The 19,408-nt window shown below is 41.1% G+C and overlaps 1 protein-coding gene and 1 non-coding gene across 2 annotated transcripts in view; both read right to left on the bottom strand.

Moving 5' to 3' along the window:
• Positions 1 to 2,976: 2,976 nt before the first annotated feature.
• Positions 2,977 to 3,049, bottom strand: Trnar-ccu. The gene has a single exon. It is a non-coding gene; the product is annotated as a tRNA-Arg (tRNA).
• An 8,969-nt stretch (positions 3,050 to 12,018) lies between these two features.
• The window catches only part of LOC125235190 (vam6/Vps39-like protein), a 17,560-nt gene continuing 10,170 nt past the window's right edge, over positions 12,019 to 19,408 (bottom strand). The window contains exons 8-13 of the mRNA XM_048141656.1: positions 17,304 to 17,678; positions 16,440 to 16,662; positions 14,267 to 14,722; positions 13,598 to 13,827; positions 13,187 to 13,321; positions 12,019 to 12,373 (exon numbers count right to left, since the gene is read on the bottom strand). Coding sequence (XP_047997613.1) covers positions 12,206 to 12,373; positions 13,187 to 13,321; positions 13,598 to 13,827; positions 14,267 to 14,722; positions 16,440 to 16,662; positions 17,304 to 17,678 — 1,587 coding nt within the window. The 3' untranslated portion in view covers positions 12,019 to 12,205. The remainder of the gene's footprint in view (positions 12,374 to 13,186; positions 13,322 to 13,597; positions 13,828 to 14,266; positions 14,723 to 16,439; positions 16,663 to 17,303; positions 17,679 to 19,408) is intronic.

Below are 19,408 nucleotides of genomic sequence, written 5' to 3'. Positions count from 1 at the left end.
CGTTAAATTTCATAGAGTCCGTTAATCGTTAATCCAGCACCCCAAGCGGCTCGCTGCGCCGCGAAAACGCAGATCCGTCGGTTATAAACAGTCTAAAGACCAATTGGCGACTTTGGATCACTTATTCGAGATCTTCTAAATCTTATTAGGCGTGCTAGATCGATCACTAACTAAGAGTGCAATCATCAGGCATGACAGACATATCGCGCAACCGGCGCATCGACGAGTTAGAGTCCGGCGCGGGCCTTAGATTACTCTACCGAGTTATCGTGGCCCACAGCATCGAGTTGTCATCTCAAATCTCAATCTGAAGAACCGACGCACCACGATCGCGACCGCATGAATGACCCAATAATTACCAATCCGAAGTAAAACCTAGGATTTAGCCAACCAACGGCGGTACACGCCCGAAGAGACCGAAATTATTACATTTCGGTTTTTTACCGATTGGCGTCACAGGTTTTAATAGTTTTTTGTGGATACTTAGTAAATATAAATACATAATACCTACAGTGGAGTCCTATTTTTATGACGTGTTAACGGATTATCGATTAACTTTAACTTCCGTTAAATCTACCGAAATGTATCGCTTTAACGATTAACGAAGTTAAATTTTTAAGTAACGGATTAACGATTATCGAAGTTAACTATTTGATTAACGATGCCCAGCTATGCTTAATAGTTGATAACTGATGCTACTGGCTACAGTCAAGTTATTTTTTATCACGATTAACCGATTATCGATTAACTTTAACTTCCGTTAAATTTGTTGAAATGTATCGCTTTAACGATTAACGAAGTTAACTTTTTTAGTAACGGATTAGCGATTATCGAAGTTAACTATTTGATTAACGGTGCCCAGCTATGCTAGCTAGTCCGTTGTACTTACTTAAAAAGCTACCTTTCCATTAGAATTATGTTGCCAATAGCGTTTGACTATGTATATGGTTTTGCGGATTAAACTTGAACGAATTCTATGAAACTGGTGAAAAATAAGCTTAACTTTGTGAAAATCACAAACACTTGGTCATAAATAAATAAATAATAAATAAATAAATAAATAAATATTATAGGACATTCTTACACAGATTGACTGAGGCCCACGGTAAGCTCAAGAAGGCTTGTGTTGTGGGTACTCAGACAACGATATATATAGTATACAAATACTTATATACATAGAAAACATCCATGACTCAGGAACAAATATCTGTGCTCATCACACAAATAAATGCCCTTACCGGGATTCGAACCCGGAACCGCGGCGTAGCAGGCAGGGTCACTACCGACTGCGCCAGACCGGTCGTCAAAACTAAAAATAATCATAAACTAAAATTATACCAACTATTAATTACTAGGTAATTAGTACTTAACAAGGTATTAAGGTAACGGACCCAATCATGGACAGTTTAAGAAAAATTTTCGACTGATTTTTATATTTCACTCATAAATGTAAAAATTCTACCGCTAAGCGTGTTAAATATTGAATGTCCTATCCTTCTTTTATTTACATTTCAAGTGTATTGCAGAATGGATACTCCTATTAGTTTCTTCATACTTAACAAATTAAAACTAGGTGTTTTTTCTCCAATTATGGACGGCAGTTCTCCTGTAATGGATCCCCCATTATGGACAGTGAAATAAGTTTAAAATTTTACTTTTAAAGCCAACTGATACTCAATGAGTAAATTTTATATACCATAAGTACAATTAGTTTGAGTTATTTTAACATAGCATTGTTTCTTGTAAATTTTGGTTTTGTAAAACGTTCCTTGTCCATTATAGGAGGTAGGCAGTTTTTCGGTTCCAGTAATGGACACTCGCAAAATAACGCCATTTCTTTATATCTTTGGAACAACAAACTAGTATGTTTTATTCCTTATCTCATGCTTAATGCGTAAAACGCATTCAAGTTTACACCGAGTATTATTTTTTTATTATTTTATACATGAACTCAACTCTCTTAGCAACATTACTAAGAATTCGTCTTGATATTTTTTTCATTAAACTGATGAATTTTATCTTGTCGCCAAATCCTTCAGAAATAACCGAATTAATTGAAACTTCAAAATGAAACAGCTCTACAACTCTAGTTTATGCTACATAGTCGTCAGTTTTTAGAAACTAATTTTAGATACTTATTTTTAAGGATTTGTGTTTTTTTGTCCATAATGGCATCACCGTCCATTATGGGGTATTTCACCTTAGACATAATAAATCAAACAAAAAGACAAGACATTTAGACAAAACTAGGTACTTACTAACTCTTAGAAATATCTACATACGAGTATAATATTTACATAGGTACCTGGGGCCCGTTTCTCGAAAAGTACAAGCCTTGTATTACAAGTGCGCGAACTGTCAAATCGTATGGGTTGTCATGGAAACACACTTGTAATACAAGGCTTGTACCTTTCGAGAAACGGGCCACTGGTCTATAAAATAAACGGTTGATAACAAAATAACTTTTTGGCATTAAAATTATACCTATCCGAAATTAATTGTGATGTAATTAATACTTATATTGGTACATAAAACGTTCTTATGAATTAATGAATTTAAATATCTACAGTTAACTAAAATAGAAAACACAGTTATAGAGGCGTATGTTGTATCCTATCTATTTAAGTATTGATCCAAAAAACGAATAGTTGAGTATAATCTAATAAGATCAATCCCATTATCCTATATCGTTTCCTATTCGTAGCGTGCCAATGAGAACTACCTAGGTACAAATCAATCCATCCCTCTAATATTCTACAAAAAAAAACATATTTAATATCTGTTGGAACTCCAACCATTAAAAAAATGCTAAAAGCGTATGCCGTACCTACATCTATTGAGAAAAAAAATAAAACACTTCTTAGAAGATAATCTAACAAGATCCATTTTTTTACCCCATATCGTTTCCTAGCGTGCCAATTAAAGCTCCAAATCATCCCAACTGCCTCCAAACAATTTCTACAAAAAATCATATTTTACCTCTGGTGGGACTCGAACCCACAATCCTCGGCTTAGGAGGCCGATGCCTTATCCATTGGGCCACAGAGGCGGACGGCGGAGCGGCGCGAGAGACGGCTCTGCTTCGGCCGCGCGCGTCACCGCGCACGTCACGACGCCCGCGCTCGTACCAATTAATACCTAACCGATAATTACATACGGTAACGTTCGGCTTCACTTGCGGAAGCGGTCGGGTGTGACGGTGTGAGACTCGCTCTCGATACCAACCATCATCCTGGGTACCCCCACATGCATGGTAGCACAAAACATACCTGTGGATACCGTCAAAATATCAAATTTGGAACTGACTGAACATTTTTTTTATCTGCTAGATATTTTAACAGCAGCAACTTGGTTTATTTCTGACGGGATGCCGAGGTAATAAGAAAATTCAATGAGCGAAATTCATAATTTAATAACATGCGCTACAATGTATGTAACCTTGATATGACTGATAGCGGCACGTTACCTACCGAACTAAACACGAGGTCACTAACCTATGGTATCACCATATTTTAATGCCGCTTAAGTATGGGCATGAATTAAACATAGGACCAATATTTAAACAGTTGTTTCTCATTCACTGCTCGTATTAATTATGTAGTAATTATCTATGAATACCAATTTCGGGCGAGAATTGTCTGTTTTCATATTTTGGGAAAGACAGACCGACGTTGCACGCTATAATGGGAACCACTAATTTAGGCGGTAGGTAGCGACGAATTTAGAATCACATTTTTTGAACGTGCCAAATAGTCCGTGAAAAACGAATAATTTGATTGTTTTAATTATTTATAGGTACCTAATTTAGGTTCTGTCCGCTTGAAATAATGTTGACTATTACCTACCTCATCTCCTGCTCCGAGACCAAACTATGCCCATACTAAAATGATTTAAAAGGTTTGTGAGAAGACAACATATTTAGGCACTTAGGCATTCATGCGAGGTGTTAATGCGTATTAGAAACGGCTTGTAATAGATGGTTGACCTCGATCTAGGGCCATACGGAGCTTGGCGTAAACCGGACCATGTGTTAACCTAATGTGGTTGCTTAGATTAGTAGGCGGCTATTTGACGTTATGCTGGCTGTTACATCGCCGATACCACATTATCACATCGCGTAATACAAAGCAAAACTAGGTATTACCAAAGAGGATCGAGTATTATAGAGAGTTACTGTCGAAGTAAAATGTGTAATCACAGTGCATAGACTGCCATCTCTTGACACAGGCTTAAAACTTTTGAACCTCAGTTTTGACAATTTGGCCCATATTCTTAGCTTGATATGTTTTAAAATGTCAAATACTAATATTAGCGCCATCTAGCTGAGCGTACCCCAAAGGTGTAATGCCATCTAGGCCACCGTACCTTTTTCTGTATGGTACTGAGGTACGTTTTTTTCTTAGACTTTATCTGTCTATACGGAGTTATATATGTCTTTGGTATTACAATTATAAGAAGAACATTCAAAGTTGGTAATATTTTTGTTTCCATTCATTAAATCATTACATTCATTAGGCAGAGCAAAACATAGAAGGCAAATATTCATAATACTTAGCAGTCTTACTAAGGTAAGACTAAGGTAATCCGGTACCTAGAACTAAAAGTAAGCATACAATTGTCAAAAATACGCCTACTCGAATTTATTTTCTAGTTGATTGGTAGAGAGCAAGTACTTAGAGCAAAATGTGACATTCACTTCATTTTCGCCATATCTACCTACTCGTAACTTAACGCTTTGCTAATATTAATTGAACATGAACATTGTCTTGCTTTATTGAGCGGTTTAATTTTTTTACGATTTTTAACGGCTTATGTTTTTTTTTATCATTTTCTTTTTTCATGACCTCATACTAGACTATAAATTTAACGTAGGCAAACAGCGTTGGTGGCATAATCGAATGGGTTTGTTATTCGCTATTAGGCTTATGACCAGCGGCCCCTTCAATTTGTAAGCTTGTTTAGGTACCTATGTTATCTATACAAACTTGAAGATAAAGCAATGATTTCTTTCAACACAGATTATTATTATTATTTTTATCTGTGTCGGACCGTTTTGATTTTTTTGATATTCTTATTTTTAAAGACGCTATTAGAGCCCATCAAAAATTTCCAAAAACGGCCTTATTGATTATGGCGCAAAAAAGGTGTGGCAATCAAATTTGGTAGCTAAAAAAACTAAACGGTCGGACACAGATTATTTCATTGTTATTCAGATTCTCTAATTTCGTTACGATTAAGTTTTGAAGGAGGAAACAGTCGAGAGCGGAACCTCGATTTTAAAGATTTTTTCGCAATATCTTTTAACTGAGTCGTTCTGAATGAACATTTTTTTCAATAAATCTAGTTAATAACACTGGTATATTTAACTAAAATTCCCAAAATGAAAGGGGGGCTCCTTTCCATTTCAGCATTTTCGCTCCTGTAGCGTCTTAAAAATTATGGAGTCAAATGAGTTCCAACGGTTACCGCTAGTATGAACATTCTATGAATACGTGTATTTTATCGTTCAATCGGCGCTACTCCTTCACGCACGTTGCCAAAAGCACCCACCTATCACACCTACAACAAGCTTAGTCTAAGGCCAGGGGCCGTTTCTCGAAAGGTACAAGCCTTGTATTACAAGTGCGCGAACTGTCAAATCGTATGGGTTGTCATGGAAACACACTTGTAAATACAAGGCTTGTACCTTTCGAGAAACGGGCTCCTGAGTGCACGGTGCACGCTCATATGGGCGTAAGCTGATACAAGTGTCCTGAGCCCTGATGCACGCCCCGCCGAAAGCTCCGCACCAAGCGGCCACTCAGGCGTTACACAGGTCACCGAACGCTTTTTGTAGGGACACCGATCGGTCTTCCTTCAAACAGTGCCAGGAGATTCAGATTGCGTAGATATCATATTCGCTTAATCGTTTACATACGATTCTTTAGGTGCAACCCTTTAGGTCAATCTATTAAGTTAACAGTAAAAATCATTAGATATTTCATAGAAGTTTGACATTTAACATAGCACTGGCCCTTACAGTTACACCAGTGGAGCCGTCAAATCCTAGTCATCCTAGCTCGGTATGATTCCAACGACTAAGAGGGTGCGCCCACGGGCAACAAAATTGCTCGGCGACTTTTTGTCGCTCATATCTAGTCTATGGGATTGTATGAAAGTGGACAGAGCAGCAAGTGTGCGCACTCTCTAAGTAGTACCTACCTACACGTTAGGAAAAGCTAAGTCTAAATTAGGGCCACGGAGTTATCCTACTCTATTGTGCCATATAGAGCTTTTAAACTGATCTAATGATGTTTAGGTCCGATGATAAGAGAGGTTATTGTTCACCTATCCTAAGCAAGTATCACATAGAGTTGCTAAGTGAACCAACAAGCAGGGGTTAGCACATGATTGCCGCGAGAGTATGTCGCCGCGAGATAGACTACCCGTCCTTATACTAGGCCTACTGTGGGGGACAGAACGCAATGGCTAAGAGCATCTAAAACTACCCTACTTACCTAGGTAATGGACCGGATCGACAGCCTAGGTCTAACGGTTTAACTCGTTTGACCTGTGAATGTTTTTCTAGAGGTAGCAATTCTTAATTGATTCTCGTGAAATTTTGTGACCATACTATATGACTGAATAAGTTTTTAAAGTTTTAGAATATATGTATTGAAAAATGCCATAAAGTACTTAAGCGCCAATAGCATTTACATACCTGATACCCACCTATCCAAAATGGCCTTCACCTGGAATATACCCGGCAAGCGGAAACCATGTCGCCCTAAATCGACTTAGCGCTGCTCGGTTAAACAAGAGATCAGGGTGTTAGGGATGGGATGGGAGGAGGTTACCCAAACTGCCCAAGACCAGTCTTCTTTACATCGTGTTACCCTCAGCCTCAGCAGAGGGTAACACGATGTAAAGAAGAAAGATGGGTCCCAAGACCTTCATGACTTGACAGTGATAATTTTTTGAAGATCTCTGTTTTTTAACCCCCGACGCAAAAAAGACTGGGTGTTATAAGTTTGAAGCGTATGTCTGTCTGTCTATCTGTTTGTGTCTATGTGTGTCTGTCTGTAGCATCGTAGCTCTCGAACGGATGAACCGATTTAGATTTAGTTTTTTTTTTGTTTGAAAGCTGAGTTAGTCGGGAGTGTTCTTAGCCATGTTTCATGAAAATCGGTCTCTACAATGTCGGGGTTTTTTCAAGATTTTAATTTTGTGGTTAGGATATCACTATTGCGTTTTCTTAGTATGTAGCGAAGGTCTAAGCTACTAGTTGTGTCGTTCTCATTTTGCCATGGAGAATATTCTCGTGAGAAAACATTTCCCAAACGGGGGAATGTTTTCGGGAACGGCACAACTCTATCTAGTCTATCTCCAGCTCACAGAGTCACTAGTTTAGTCAACATAATTTAAACTTTTTGTCAAAAAGAAAAGTCGTTCGTTTTATAACTAATTGACTATATGTGAGAGTGTTTAGTAAAACGTCCCACTTCATCGGTTACCATTAAGGTGAGATTTACTCGTATCTTTATATGAATAAGCTGATAAAGCGGCTTTATAGCAATCGACAAAGTGGGACGTTTTATCGTGCACACTCACATAATTATTTAGAGAATGGATCCTTTTGCTAAACAACGTCCACTTGTACTACAATAGATCTCTTCTTTAAGACGAACTCTACAAAAAAACTAAGCCAAGAATTGGTGTATTCGGATAATTCTGAAACAAAACTACATATTATGTTATGATATGATTGTTATGATTGGCATAAAGGGACTTTTAAATTTTTTTCGAGAATACTCAATTTATTCGGGATTAACCGAATACACCTTTTCCTCATTAATAGGTGATTAAAACAAAATAATTCCGATACAAATTTTACTACAGATTATAATATATCAGCATTTATACAGGTATAAACATTAACAATCTAACATTATATTATCACGAAATATACAATTCATAAATATACAGCATTTTTTTTTATCTACATTTACTAATTTACACTTAAAGCTATCAATTAAATATGATTACACGAATAATCCGCAAATACCGCTGGCTGCGTAAACAAGATGCCAATTGTGAACGCTGCGAACGAACGAAATTGTCTCTGTCCCAATAATAGGTACGACAGAGATAACTTATAAACCGCTAAGGTGGCACGATTGGCATTTTGGGCTACGCTTCTGATTGTATTATTTATTCAAAGCAGTATTTCCGAAAACATGCCTTAAAAATATGTAAAATATACATGCATTAAATACTTTATGCAAAAGAAATAATTCTACTGAAGCAGTCTATACAAAATAATGGAACAAGCTATTATAACGATACAGAGGCTAGCCAAAGAGTGCAATCGTTGACGCTCCGTGGCGAAAAATACATAACTGGCTCAGTAGCACCAATGCGGAAGATCGATAGAAAGAATTTAACTAACCGAGTTTCAACGATTGTAGGTTACTTTTCTAGCCTAAATAATATATGTAGGTTACTTTTCTAGCCTACATGAATAGAGCAATGTCACGTTTAGGGTAACAAAGGCAACTTGGTTACCAAAGCACTTCTTGCACTCAGCAAGCAAGGTCACGCGTTAAACGATATAACGTAATGCCGTCCTTTTCGAACTATTTATAAGTGCGAAAGGGACGCACGATGCGGTAAAGTTTATCCCACTAACTAGCCCTAACTAGCTACGCCCGCAGGGCACCTTTTCGTTTAGAGCACTACCTGACGGGGCGGGTGGTGCTCTACGAACAGGGGGGTGTACGGAGGGCGAGGGTCATGACTTGCGGGGTTCCACAGGGGTCCGTCTTGGGGCCCCTCCTGTGGAACCTCGGTTATGACTGGGTCCTCCGCGGGGCACAACTCCCTTACATGGTCACGCTGTGTTATGCGGATGACACACTGGTGGCTGTGCGAGGGCGGGAGTTGGAGGAGGTTCTCAGGAGGGCGGCGGTGGCGACGGAGCTCACCGTCCACCGCATCGGGCTCCTCGGGCTGCGGGTCGCCATCGCAAAGACCGAAGCCATGGTCCTGGGGGCGTGAGGCGGTGGAGGCTACAGGCAAACACGGCGCTGAGGGTGGAGGGCCAGTCTGTCCAGGTCAAGGCCAACATAAAATACTTGGGCCTTGTCCTGGACAGAAAGTGGAATTTTGAGGAGCACTTCGCAAGACTCGCTCCTCGTCTCGTGGGTGCTGCCTCGGCGCTGGGCAATCTGCTGCCCAACTTGGGAGGGCCGAACGCCCCCTGCAGGCGGCTGTTCGCGGGGGTCGTCCGGAGTATGGCGCTCTACGGAGCGCCAATCTGGGCCGGAAGGCTGCGAGAACGCACCAAGGCGTTACTCCGTCGGCCCCAGAGGGTCGTGGCCCAAAGGGCAGTCAGGGCCTACCGCACCACTTCCCATGCCGCAGCCTGCCTCCTCGCTGGCACGCCCCCATGGGAGCTGGACGCGGTGGTCCTAACCGAAAGGTACCAGCGGAAGGTGGCAGCGAGGAGCCGGGGAGAGCCGCCGGACCCCGAGGAAGAGGAAAGAGCGGCGCGGGCAGCTGAGGAGCACCTGCGCCAACAATGGAGGGACGCCCTGGAGGATAGCCTCTATGGAACGCGAACCATAGGAGCCATCCTTCCTGTCATGGAGGACTGGCTAGGAAGAAGGAGGGGGGTCCTCACGTACCGGTTGACTCAGGTGGAGACCGGGCACGGGTGCTTTGGACACTACCTGCACCGGATTGGGAGAGAGCCGAGCACCCAGTGCCTGGACTGCGGTGTGGAGGACGATACGGCCCAGCACACCCTTGAGGAGTGTAGTCGCTGGGCCGTGGAAAGGGCTGCGCTGGTCGCAGCCACAGGACTGGTGGACCTCTCGCTGCACAGCGTCATAGGGGCGATGCTGAGCAGCGAGAGAAGATGGGATGCGGTGGCCTCCTTCTGTGAAGACGTTATGTCACAGAAGGAGGCGGCGGAGAGAGAGCGCGAAGCTGCGGCTGACGCGCTGCCTCTCCGTCGAAGACGGCAGGGTCGAAGGCGACGAGCATTCTTGCGCCACGACCCTTAGTGGGGCTAGCGGGTACGGGACCCGCATTGCACCGGCCCCACTAACCCCGTCGAGGGAGGGATCAAGCGTTTCTGATCCCTCTCTCCCTAACCTGTGCGGATGCCCTGTAACAATTCGGGGCTGCCGGAGGGCGCCATGGTGGACAGAGGAGACCCGATGATCCCATGACGCCCTCGCGAACGGCACAGAGGGCGAAACGCCGGAGTGGGGTTTAGTGGGTAAACTTCTTTCCTTCCCTCTCGACAAGAGAGGGGGCCGAAGGAGGGAGTCCCACACACCCCCCCTTCAAGGCCTTCCCGCGGCTGGGGGGACGGTGCGTAACGCATTCCCCACTCCGACAAAAAAAAAAAAAACAGGGCACCTTTTCGTTTGCCGGTACTACATAATTATACGTAGATAGGTAGATACACTCATCTAACCTACAGCATAGGCGCTCTGGTTGCCAAAACACTCCTTGGTTACGGGGCACGCATTATAGACGTCATATGCAGCAATGTACGTAGTACAATACTAGCATACGTAGTTCACTTACGGTGTTTTCAGTCAAAGGAAATAGTAAATCCGATGTACTTTGGATATGTTTAGGAAAATTAACGATAGATGGCGTGAAAAACAATTATTTGCCGTAGTGCAAGTTGTTCGCTAGATGTCACTGTTACTTCCGCAAACTGGGTAATGACTTGTTTTCGTAAAATGTATAAGTATTTTTTGATGTCCAAAATTTTCGCTAGATATCGCTGTACCAACCGCAAACTAGTGAACGGCCTTCTATGGCTAATTACATGTATTAAATTGTAAATTTAGTTTATGTGAACATCTTTGGCAAATGAGTTGAGTTATCGTTCAAATACTGTGACTGACTAATGTGACTGTTAGACACAGATCAATACAACAAGATGGCCCTTACAGGGCGACTCGCGGTCACCAAGCATACGACAAATCAGGTTTATAAAAGTTTGAACGCGTGCGATACCGATCAGTAGCGCCCAAGTATACGACCCGCTAACAGTGTCCGTGTCCGCTCGGGAAAAAATCTTAAATAATCAATTTTGGTTGCAAACAATGGTTTCTTACAGCATAAAGTGGTGTGGCAAGTCTTCTAACACTTCTACATGTAAAAAAGATGGAACAACATTCCACAGTTAAGTCAAATTAATTATTTTGTTGAATATTGTTTATTGTCCGCGGAGTTCATTTATACTGGTCAATATGGTTGTGCTGAGCGGCGCCGAGGCGCGTCCATCCCTCTTTACCGAGTTAACAATGTGATATGCTATCCCTTTCACTTAACGACTAGGCATGGGGCCATGTTAGTTTATGTCTGTTGCGGGAACTTCGTACTGCCGTTCGTACCATGTGCTACCATTTTATGAAATATAAAAGAAAGCAGATTTGTAATAGTGAATAATTATCTAGAATCTGTAGAGTCTGTAGTGGTATTTAGTTCATTGATTAGTTTAGAATATTTAGTTGGTTATTGAACTTAGTAAACGTAAACGTAAGTAAAAATGCACAGTTTAGTTATTAGTTACTAGAATGATTTTTATTGAGATGCTATCACAATTATCATCCTCCTTGCGTTATCCCGGCATCGGCATTCGCCACGGCTCATGGGAGCCTGGGGTCCGCTTTGGAAACTACTACCAAGATTTGGCGTAGGCACTAGTTTTATGAAAGCGACTGCCATCTGACCTTCCAACCCGAAGGGTAACTAGGCCTTATTATAATTTAATTATAATATTATAATTTGTTGCAAAACAAATTCACCACAGTACTGGTACCGGTACCATTGTCTATAATAGACATGTCCCATTCCCATCCCTACTGCTAATCATAAAGGCGCGCCATTATTTGAAACGACCAATGGCAGCACCGTGCGCGCCCGCCTCACCCCGCAAGGATTGGTGATTTGCGTCTCGAACAATATCGCTTGCATTTGGCTTCTAGTGGGGTGTTCTGTGCTGTTAGATAAATTACCTATTTAGAAATCCCGCCATAAATATGTGGCGTTCCATGTTTAAAGGGTCCACGTGCTTCATGTTCGTAAAGGAACCTTTAGGCATGGAAAGTCACATGAAAAGTTGTCGTAACTTAATAATAGATGGCGCTGCATTCGAAAATCTTGACTGATAACTCTATATCATGCTATTCAATATACTCTACTCTATGGTTGACTTATCTAGCCTACATGAGTAGTGCACGATGTCACCGTTGGGGTAGCGCACGAAAGCGCTCTGGTTGCCGAAGCGTTTCTTGCACACGGGGCACACGTTGTAGTCGTTGATCACTACGCTCTTCGACTCGTGGTACTGTTTCAACTCTTGTACCTGGAACAAACAGAATAATTAAAGCCTGAGTGCGTAGCCGAATGCACAAACGCTCACGATAATATCTCTTTCGTAGCTATCTATCTCTATCGCTCTTGCGTATTAGCGCGACAGAGCCAAACGACATTTCTGCGGCGTTTCGCATCTCAGGCCTGACCTATTTGTAAGTGCGACAGGGACGGCCAGATGTTTCATCATTTATTGCGCTACCATACTTGCCTGCCAAAAATATATGACTATTGTCAGGAGGGCGCTGTTATTCTGATGTATGGAGTGACAGTTCAGTTTAGTATGAAGGAAATAGTTCTCATGAAATTCCGCAACATGGCAACGTAGTCATATATTTCTGGTCAGGCTTTAGTTTTATAGTTTCTACAAACGTAGTAACGAAGAGTTTAGTATAATGATTGTAATATAAATATACAACTTTGATATGATTTATCTTATCAGAACATTATATCTCAATAATCTGACAACGACGTTGTCAAGTTTAACAGTTGTCACATGAGATGACATGTTCTCCAGCAAAATGTACATTATCGCATAAGCATAAGGGTGCCCTGCAACTTAATCGTGTCTTTTATACTTATTGGTGTCTTTATAGAACATTTATAACCGCCCATTGTGGGAGCACCGCAAAGACGAGCAAATTTCTTCCTTATGATAAGTGATAGTGTGTTTTTTTAGTTCAGAATCTCACGATATTCTCATACGTAATGGCTATTCAATAGTAAAGTATTCAATAGTGGTAAAAAAAAACACCATAATTTATGCATGTTTTTACAATGATAATGTATTGATCTATTGATATACCTGTAAATGTTCCGCGTACAGCAATCCCTTGAGCACTTGCGTCCTCCGCTTGACCGTCAATTGGTTTTCCAGCGCGCTCTCTAAGAAGTGCTTTAGCCTGGCCAGAGGCACTGAGTCGGGAAGCACCGACAACGCCTGTGTACAAAATGTACCATTTTAATTATAATAGAAAATAATATATATAGACTACGATACGATATCATTCTAAAGGCCGGTTGCATCAAACCGTCTGTTACCGTTAAAGCGTCCGTTAAATTTTATTGTATGGGAAGTTCCATAGACGTCTGCTGCTTGACGATAGAGTGTCTGTCAAATGTGGTTGACGCAACTGGCACTTACACTTTAAAAATGTGTATAAAACGCGAGAATTTAAAGTCACACACGGGTCACGCAATAACAGTAGCGACAAACCTTAATAGGTGATATCTTATCCGCATGTTTCTCCAATATATTAAGAGCTGTCTCGAGGTCCGGTTCAGCCGTTTTCGGGTGTCTAGGTATATTTGCTAGAGGACCAGTGAGCGCGCTGCTCTGTTGCGGATTCATTAGGATTCGAAGCAGCATAATGTATATGTCGCGACTCTTTTCGTTGGAGCTATCGCAAGTTTTCTCGCAGTATTGTATAGCTCGTTCGACGTCACCTGAAATCATTTGGAATTGTATCGTTAATCAACTTGAGTTAAATGTTTTGATATTAATATTAATCTGCGACTGTTTTTTTTTAATACAAAAAAATACATTCAGCTTGCTTGCTTTATTTGATCAAATATCGTGTTTAATAGATTGTGTTTGGTATACAAAAAAAAAATGATAAGTAGTTATAAAGATTCATAAGTAAACATGTAAATAAATTCACAAGTAAACGTGTAAAGCAAGTAGTAATATTAGTAGTAGTAAAACACTTTATCATACCAGAAAATAATACAACACACAAAAAGAGCTTATCACTAGTACAAAGGCGAACTTATCCCTTTAAGGAATCTCTTCCAATTAACCTTTGAGCTTTGATTTGTGTATTTTTTTAAGCTATTTTTTTATTAAAATCCTCAGAAACATCAATAATAAACTAATCACACTTACCTAAAATCTGTACATAAATAGCCAGGGCCTGTTCATGCCTGCCCAACTTCTCCAGAATAATAGCTCGCTCCTCAAACAAACTATCGGTCGGGAAATGCAGTATTACTCTCTCCGGCGTATAATGTGAAGATTTCTCTAGAAAAGTCAGCAATTTCGACTTCGTATACTGGAGTTCCTCTTCTGTAATAATAGCCTTTTTATCCGTTATTTTTTCTCTATACATATTTATTAAAGCATCATGGAACAGATTGTTAGTATCGTTCCATGTGTGTATGACGTGTTCTAAATAAGGGACGACTAGAGATTTGTGTTCCCGTAGTAGGAAATCTAGAACTTTCGGTCGTGGCAGGTTTTCGACCTCGATTTTGTCTTCGATGAATATTTTGAGCCCTTCTTCTGGATGGTCTCGTATTATCCAGTCGGAGAACTCGAAGATGAGGTTTATGTGTTCAGCACCTGCGTGAAAATATAAGAAATCACTATGGTTCATTGTTCATACACATACAAGTCAGAATTCTGTTTTTTTTTTGAGGTAATTTATTCAAAATTAAATAAATGGGAACAAAAACACACATACTATTTTTTTTTTTATGGGATAGGAGGCAAACGAGCAGACAGGTCGCCTGATGGTAAGCGATCACCGCCGCCCATGGACACCCGAAACACCAGAGGTGTTGGAGGTGCGTTGCCGGCCTTTAAGATGGGTGTACGCTCTTTTCTTGAAGATTTGAAGGTCGTATCGGTCCGGAAATACCGCAGGCGACAATTCATTCCACAGTTTAGCTGTGCGGGGCAGGAAGTTTCTGGAGAAACGCAGAGTTGAGGACTGCCAGCCATCTAAATGATGACGATGGAAATGTTGTCGCGTAGGGCGATGGCGGAAAGAAGCGGTAGGGATTAATCCGAACAATTCCTCGGAGCCCACATCTCTACGCGGCGCCAAGGGGTCTAGCCGAACGGAGATATGCAATACAATACAAATATTCTTTATTGTTCACCAATATAACAAGACTACATCACATAATTTTAATTAACTATGGTAGACAACAGGCGGTCTTATCGCTAAAGAGCGATCTCTTCCAGACAACCTGTGGGTAGTGGAGACAAGACACAAAAAACAACTGATTTGAGTAGGTGATGCAGTGAGTGATAGAAAACGTCAAATAATCTTAATACTAATAAACATACATAAATAGGAATTAAAATAAACCTAAATATACCGTACATATAATGAGTTCCACAACCGAACTGCCTGGAAAGTAAAGGAATCGTTGAAGAATTTAGAAGAAGATGACGGGACTTTAAGAAGATAATTTCGGGAAGATCTGATAGATTGAACAAAACTAAAGCGGTCTTTGAGGTAGCGAGGAGTTGAAGGGTTAAACAGTATATTATAAAGGAGAGAAAGTATATGAAGGTTACGTCTGCGACGAATGGGGAGCCACTTCAGCTGCGATTGAAAGCTAGACACATGATCGAATTTGCGCAAACCAAAAATGAAACGTATACAGACGTTCTGAATACGATCCAGCTTATTGAGTTGCTCTTCGGATAGATCAAGATAGGAAACATCAGCGTAATCCAAGATTGGAAGGAGCAACGCCTAAGTAAGCGCAATTTTTGTGGGGATAGGAAGAAAGTTGCGAAGTCTCCTCAGGGAAGCCACTGATCCAAACATCTTCCTGCTAATTTCACTAAGCTGGGGTACCCAGGAAAATGTGCTGTCCATAATAATGCCTAGATTTTTCACGTGACCAGAGAAAGGAATTAAAACTCCGTTGAAGATTGATATGCTGGCAGTTGACAATTCGAGTCGCTCGTCGTTGGATGCGGTCCAGAGGGAGAAGCTGGTAAATGGTGGTGCTGGGAAATGGTTTCAACTGGGCTCAAAATACTCTCAGATTTTAGTTGGTATATCCGTAGACTAGGCATATTTATTGCTGTTGTTGACAATTGTTAATTTTAACACGCTTTTATTTAACGATTAAACACAGAGCGAGGCACGGTGCGAGGCATTGGCCGACTCAGGACACTCGACCAAGGAAAATGCGTTGGCACGCATGCACTAGTCATTAGCGGCGCTAGAATATTGCCTTATAATTATAACGTGCCCCGCCTATTTGAATTTAGAGCAATAATATGCATTCTGTAGCTTGTATAATAAAAATATTACCTAATTGCTGCAAGCACTTCTTGGTCATATTGTACCCTTTTAGATTAGAATCTGGCTGTTTCGCTTGCTCCTTCAAAAGCTGTAACGCCTTCAAATGCTGCCCTTTAGTCTGGTACAATATTACTAGATCAGTATATTTGCCGTGCGCTGAGAGGATCTTCTCTGCTTCGTCGAGTCGGCAGTTGTTTAGGCGGAGGAGTGGCGCGATTAAGGCGTCGTTGATCTGCGGGAAAAAAATAACATTTGTTATAATAAAGCTTAGGGCACAGTATAATAAAGAGTACCATCGTACAGTATGGCCATGCCGCCCACCCGCTCTCGGTTACCTCACAGTTACCGCCTGTCAAAAGCGCGACCAGTTGATCTCACTCATGCAAGCATGGTACGCGTTCGCCTACACGAGCTTAAAACAGTGTGCGTAGGAACGCGCCTCTTTCATATATTTGAACGTCATTGTCCGAGGTGTGCTTAGGGTCTACAAGTAACTAGTTTATGACTGCAGTGGCCATTGAGCAGTGCCATGTCAAGTAGTAGAGCGGCATCGTTTTTCTCATGGATGTGTAGGTTTAAGCCAAAGAGAAGGCAATGTAAACATGGAGTAAACGCATTATTGCATTACTATGGGTATGGTACAGTGAATGACATGATGAAATTCACTGCAATTTGTTAGTTTGGCGAAGGGTTGGTATACGAGAGTATGTTACGTACCTGTGAATTTTGATGTGTTTAAGTTCAGTAAATTGAATTAACCGTAATAGTATGCTATAACGCAGTGTCCATGTAAGATAACTTTGCGGCAATTTGAATAGAACTAAATAAGGTCAGTAGGTAAGGTAAGGTAGGTAAGTCAAATTGAACACTAACCTGCAAATAACACTTCAACAGCGTTATATCAATCAGCTCCAGCTGCTGCTGCACATTCCTCTGCCCCGCCTCGTCCTGCGCGCTCGCCTCGCTCGCGCTGCTCTTCCTCGACCGCAGCTCCAGCAAGTACTTCACCAAAGCATTCAACGCATTCTCCAAGTCCTCCCCTTTTAATTTCCCATTTTTCCCGCTAGATCCCGGCTTGTTTTCCAATTCTGGGAACAACTTTATGACGTCCGCAGGATCGGTGTTTAATTTTCCGAATTCGTTCATGGCTTGAGCGTATTTCTTGTTGTCGAAAAGCTCTAACGCGTAGAGCATTTGTATGGAATGTATCTTTTGACGTTTGTCTTCCTCGGGGCAGTCGTTCAAACTCTGTAAGAAATGAAAAATGTGTGGATGAGGTTCGGATGTGATGGCCCTTTGAAGTTCAGACGTTTTAACGTTGGCAAAGGCAAAATACCTATAGACAAATGTTAACATTTACTGGTCGCTGCTAAACATAGTGTTGTGTTCCTGTCGGTGAGTAAGGCTGCCAGAGCTCAACGAGGGTGCGGCGTGCTGATGACAGGAGGACTTACGGAACTAACTTGTTCCGTCTATTGTCCTTTGAGTTGTCGGCAACCCGAACCCTCCTTGGAACTTGTACACTCCTTTTTGCTGTGTACTTAACACAGCAAAAGGGAACGTACAAGTTTCTAATGGGGTGGCAACGCGCATGTGACACTGTTTGAGTTGCAGGCGTCCATAGGTTACGGTGACCGCTTTACATCAGGCGGGCCGTATGCTTGTTTGCCACCGACGTAGTATAAAAACATAGTGAGTTTATGTGTGTACGAGTATTATCATTTTAAGCATGGTAAGATTGGTAAGACCCAACCTAAAATATCGGCAAAGTGGAAATAAATAGTTTATTTATTTTGCTTCTCAGATTGCAGCAACATTTTGGGCCTGTACTGGTAATTAATTACCTTCTTCGTTAAACGCCGCGGCTGTTGAAACTACAAACTACCATAATACTTACACGAATCAATAATTCAAGTGTCCCCTTTCTGTTCCGGATGGCACGAGCAGTTTTCAATTTTTGCATCATTTTTCTTGCTAATTTAGTGAAAATGATACTTAAAAAAAACTTAACACTGTGATCACAATGACTCATACGAATAATTTTACCAAATTAAAACCTGATACGAAATTCACAGAACTTTTAAGAACTATTCCTTAGCATAGAAATATTAAACAATATATTCGACGAAAATTCAAGCTAAAACAAAAACTTAAATTATAAGTTTGCTCATTGTTGTTTTCACAAACTAAAATTATTTAAATGACTGTAAACGAACATGTACACTAGTATGTACTAATCAAAAGAAACTGCGATAACTAAAAGGATAAAATATGCTAGTAACATAGTAAAGTATCAAAACCAGGAAATTTATTTAAAGAATAACAAAATACAAGGATAAATATTGAACTAATTACTGTATTATATAAACATAAATTAAATAAAAGTAAGATAGAAGAGTTATTATTTCTGTTACCTACTCGAAACTTTGATTTCGCACTTTCCGCTATTTTTAACTGGTTGTTGTAGTTGCTTGTCCTAGGGCACCAAATAGGTGAATAAGGTCCCCACAAATTCCTTCCACGCTTTTCTATCTTGAGCCTCCGCCTTGGGTTCCAGGGTGCGTAGCCGAATGGCACAAACGCTCACGAAATGAAACGCTAGTAGATATCTATCTCTATCGCTCGTGCTTATTGGCGCGACAGAGCCAGACTAACTGGCGCGGCGTTTCGTTTTTGTTTGGCGTCGGAGAAATGCCATTCGGCTACGCACGCTGTTCAGTCCAAATTCTTACAGTTCGTTCTCTATGCTTCGCCTTAGTGCGCTTTCACATTATCCGATCCGATATCGGATGTTGGAAGGATTTCAATAGAAAAAATCCAAGATGGCGCCTGTACTGTATGGGCCGACATCCGATATCGGATCGGATAATGTCAAAAAACGCACTTATACTACGCTACACCGATGAAGGCGGAATATTAAATTCGCTGTCAATAGAAATTCTCAACAATGTAAACAAACCATTATATAAAATATCAAT

The sequence above is a fragment of the Leguminivora glycinivorella genome, chromosome 17 (assembly GCF_023078275.1).
Source record: "Leguminivora glycinivorella isolate SPB_JAAS2020 chromosome 17, LegGlyc_1.1, whole genome shotgun sequence".
Classification (NCBI taxonomy): Eukaryota; Metazoa; Arthropoda; class Insecta; order Lepidoptera; family Tortricidae; genus Leguminivora; species Leguminivora glycinivorella.
The sequence above is the reverse complement of the archived record's forward strand: the minus strand, read 5'-3'. Positions and strand labels throughout refer to the sequence as shown.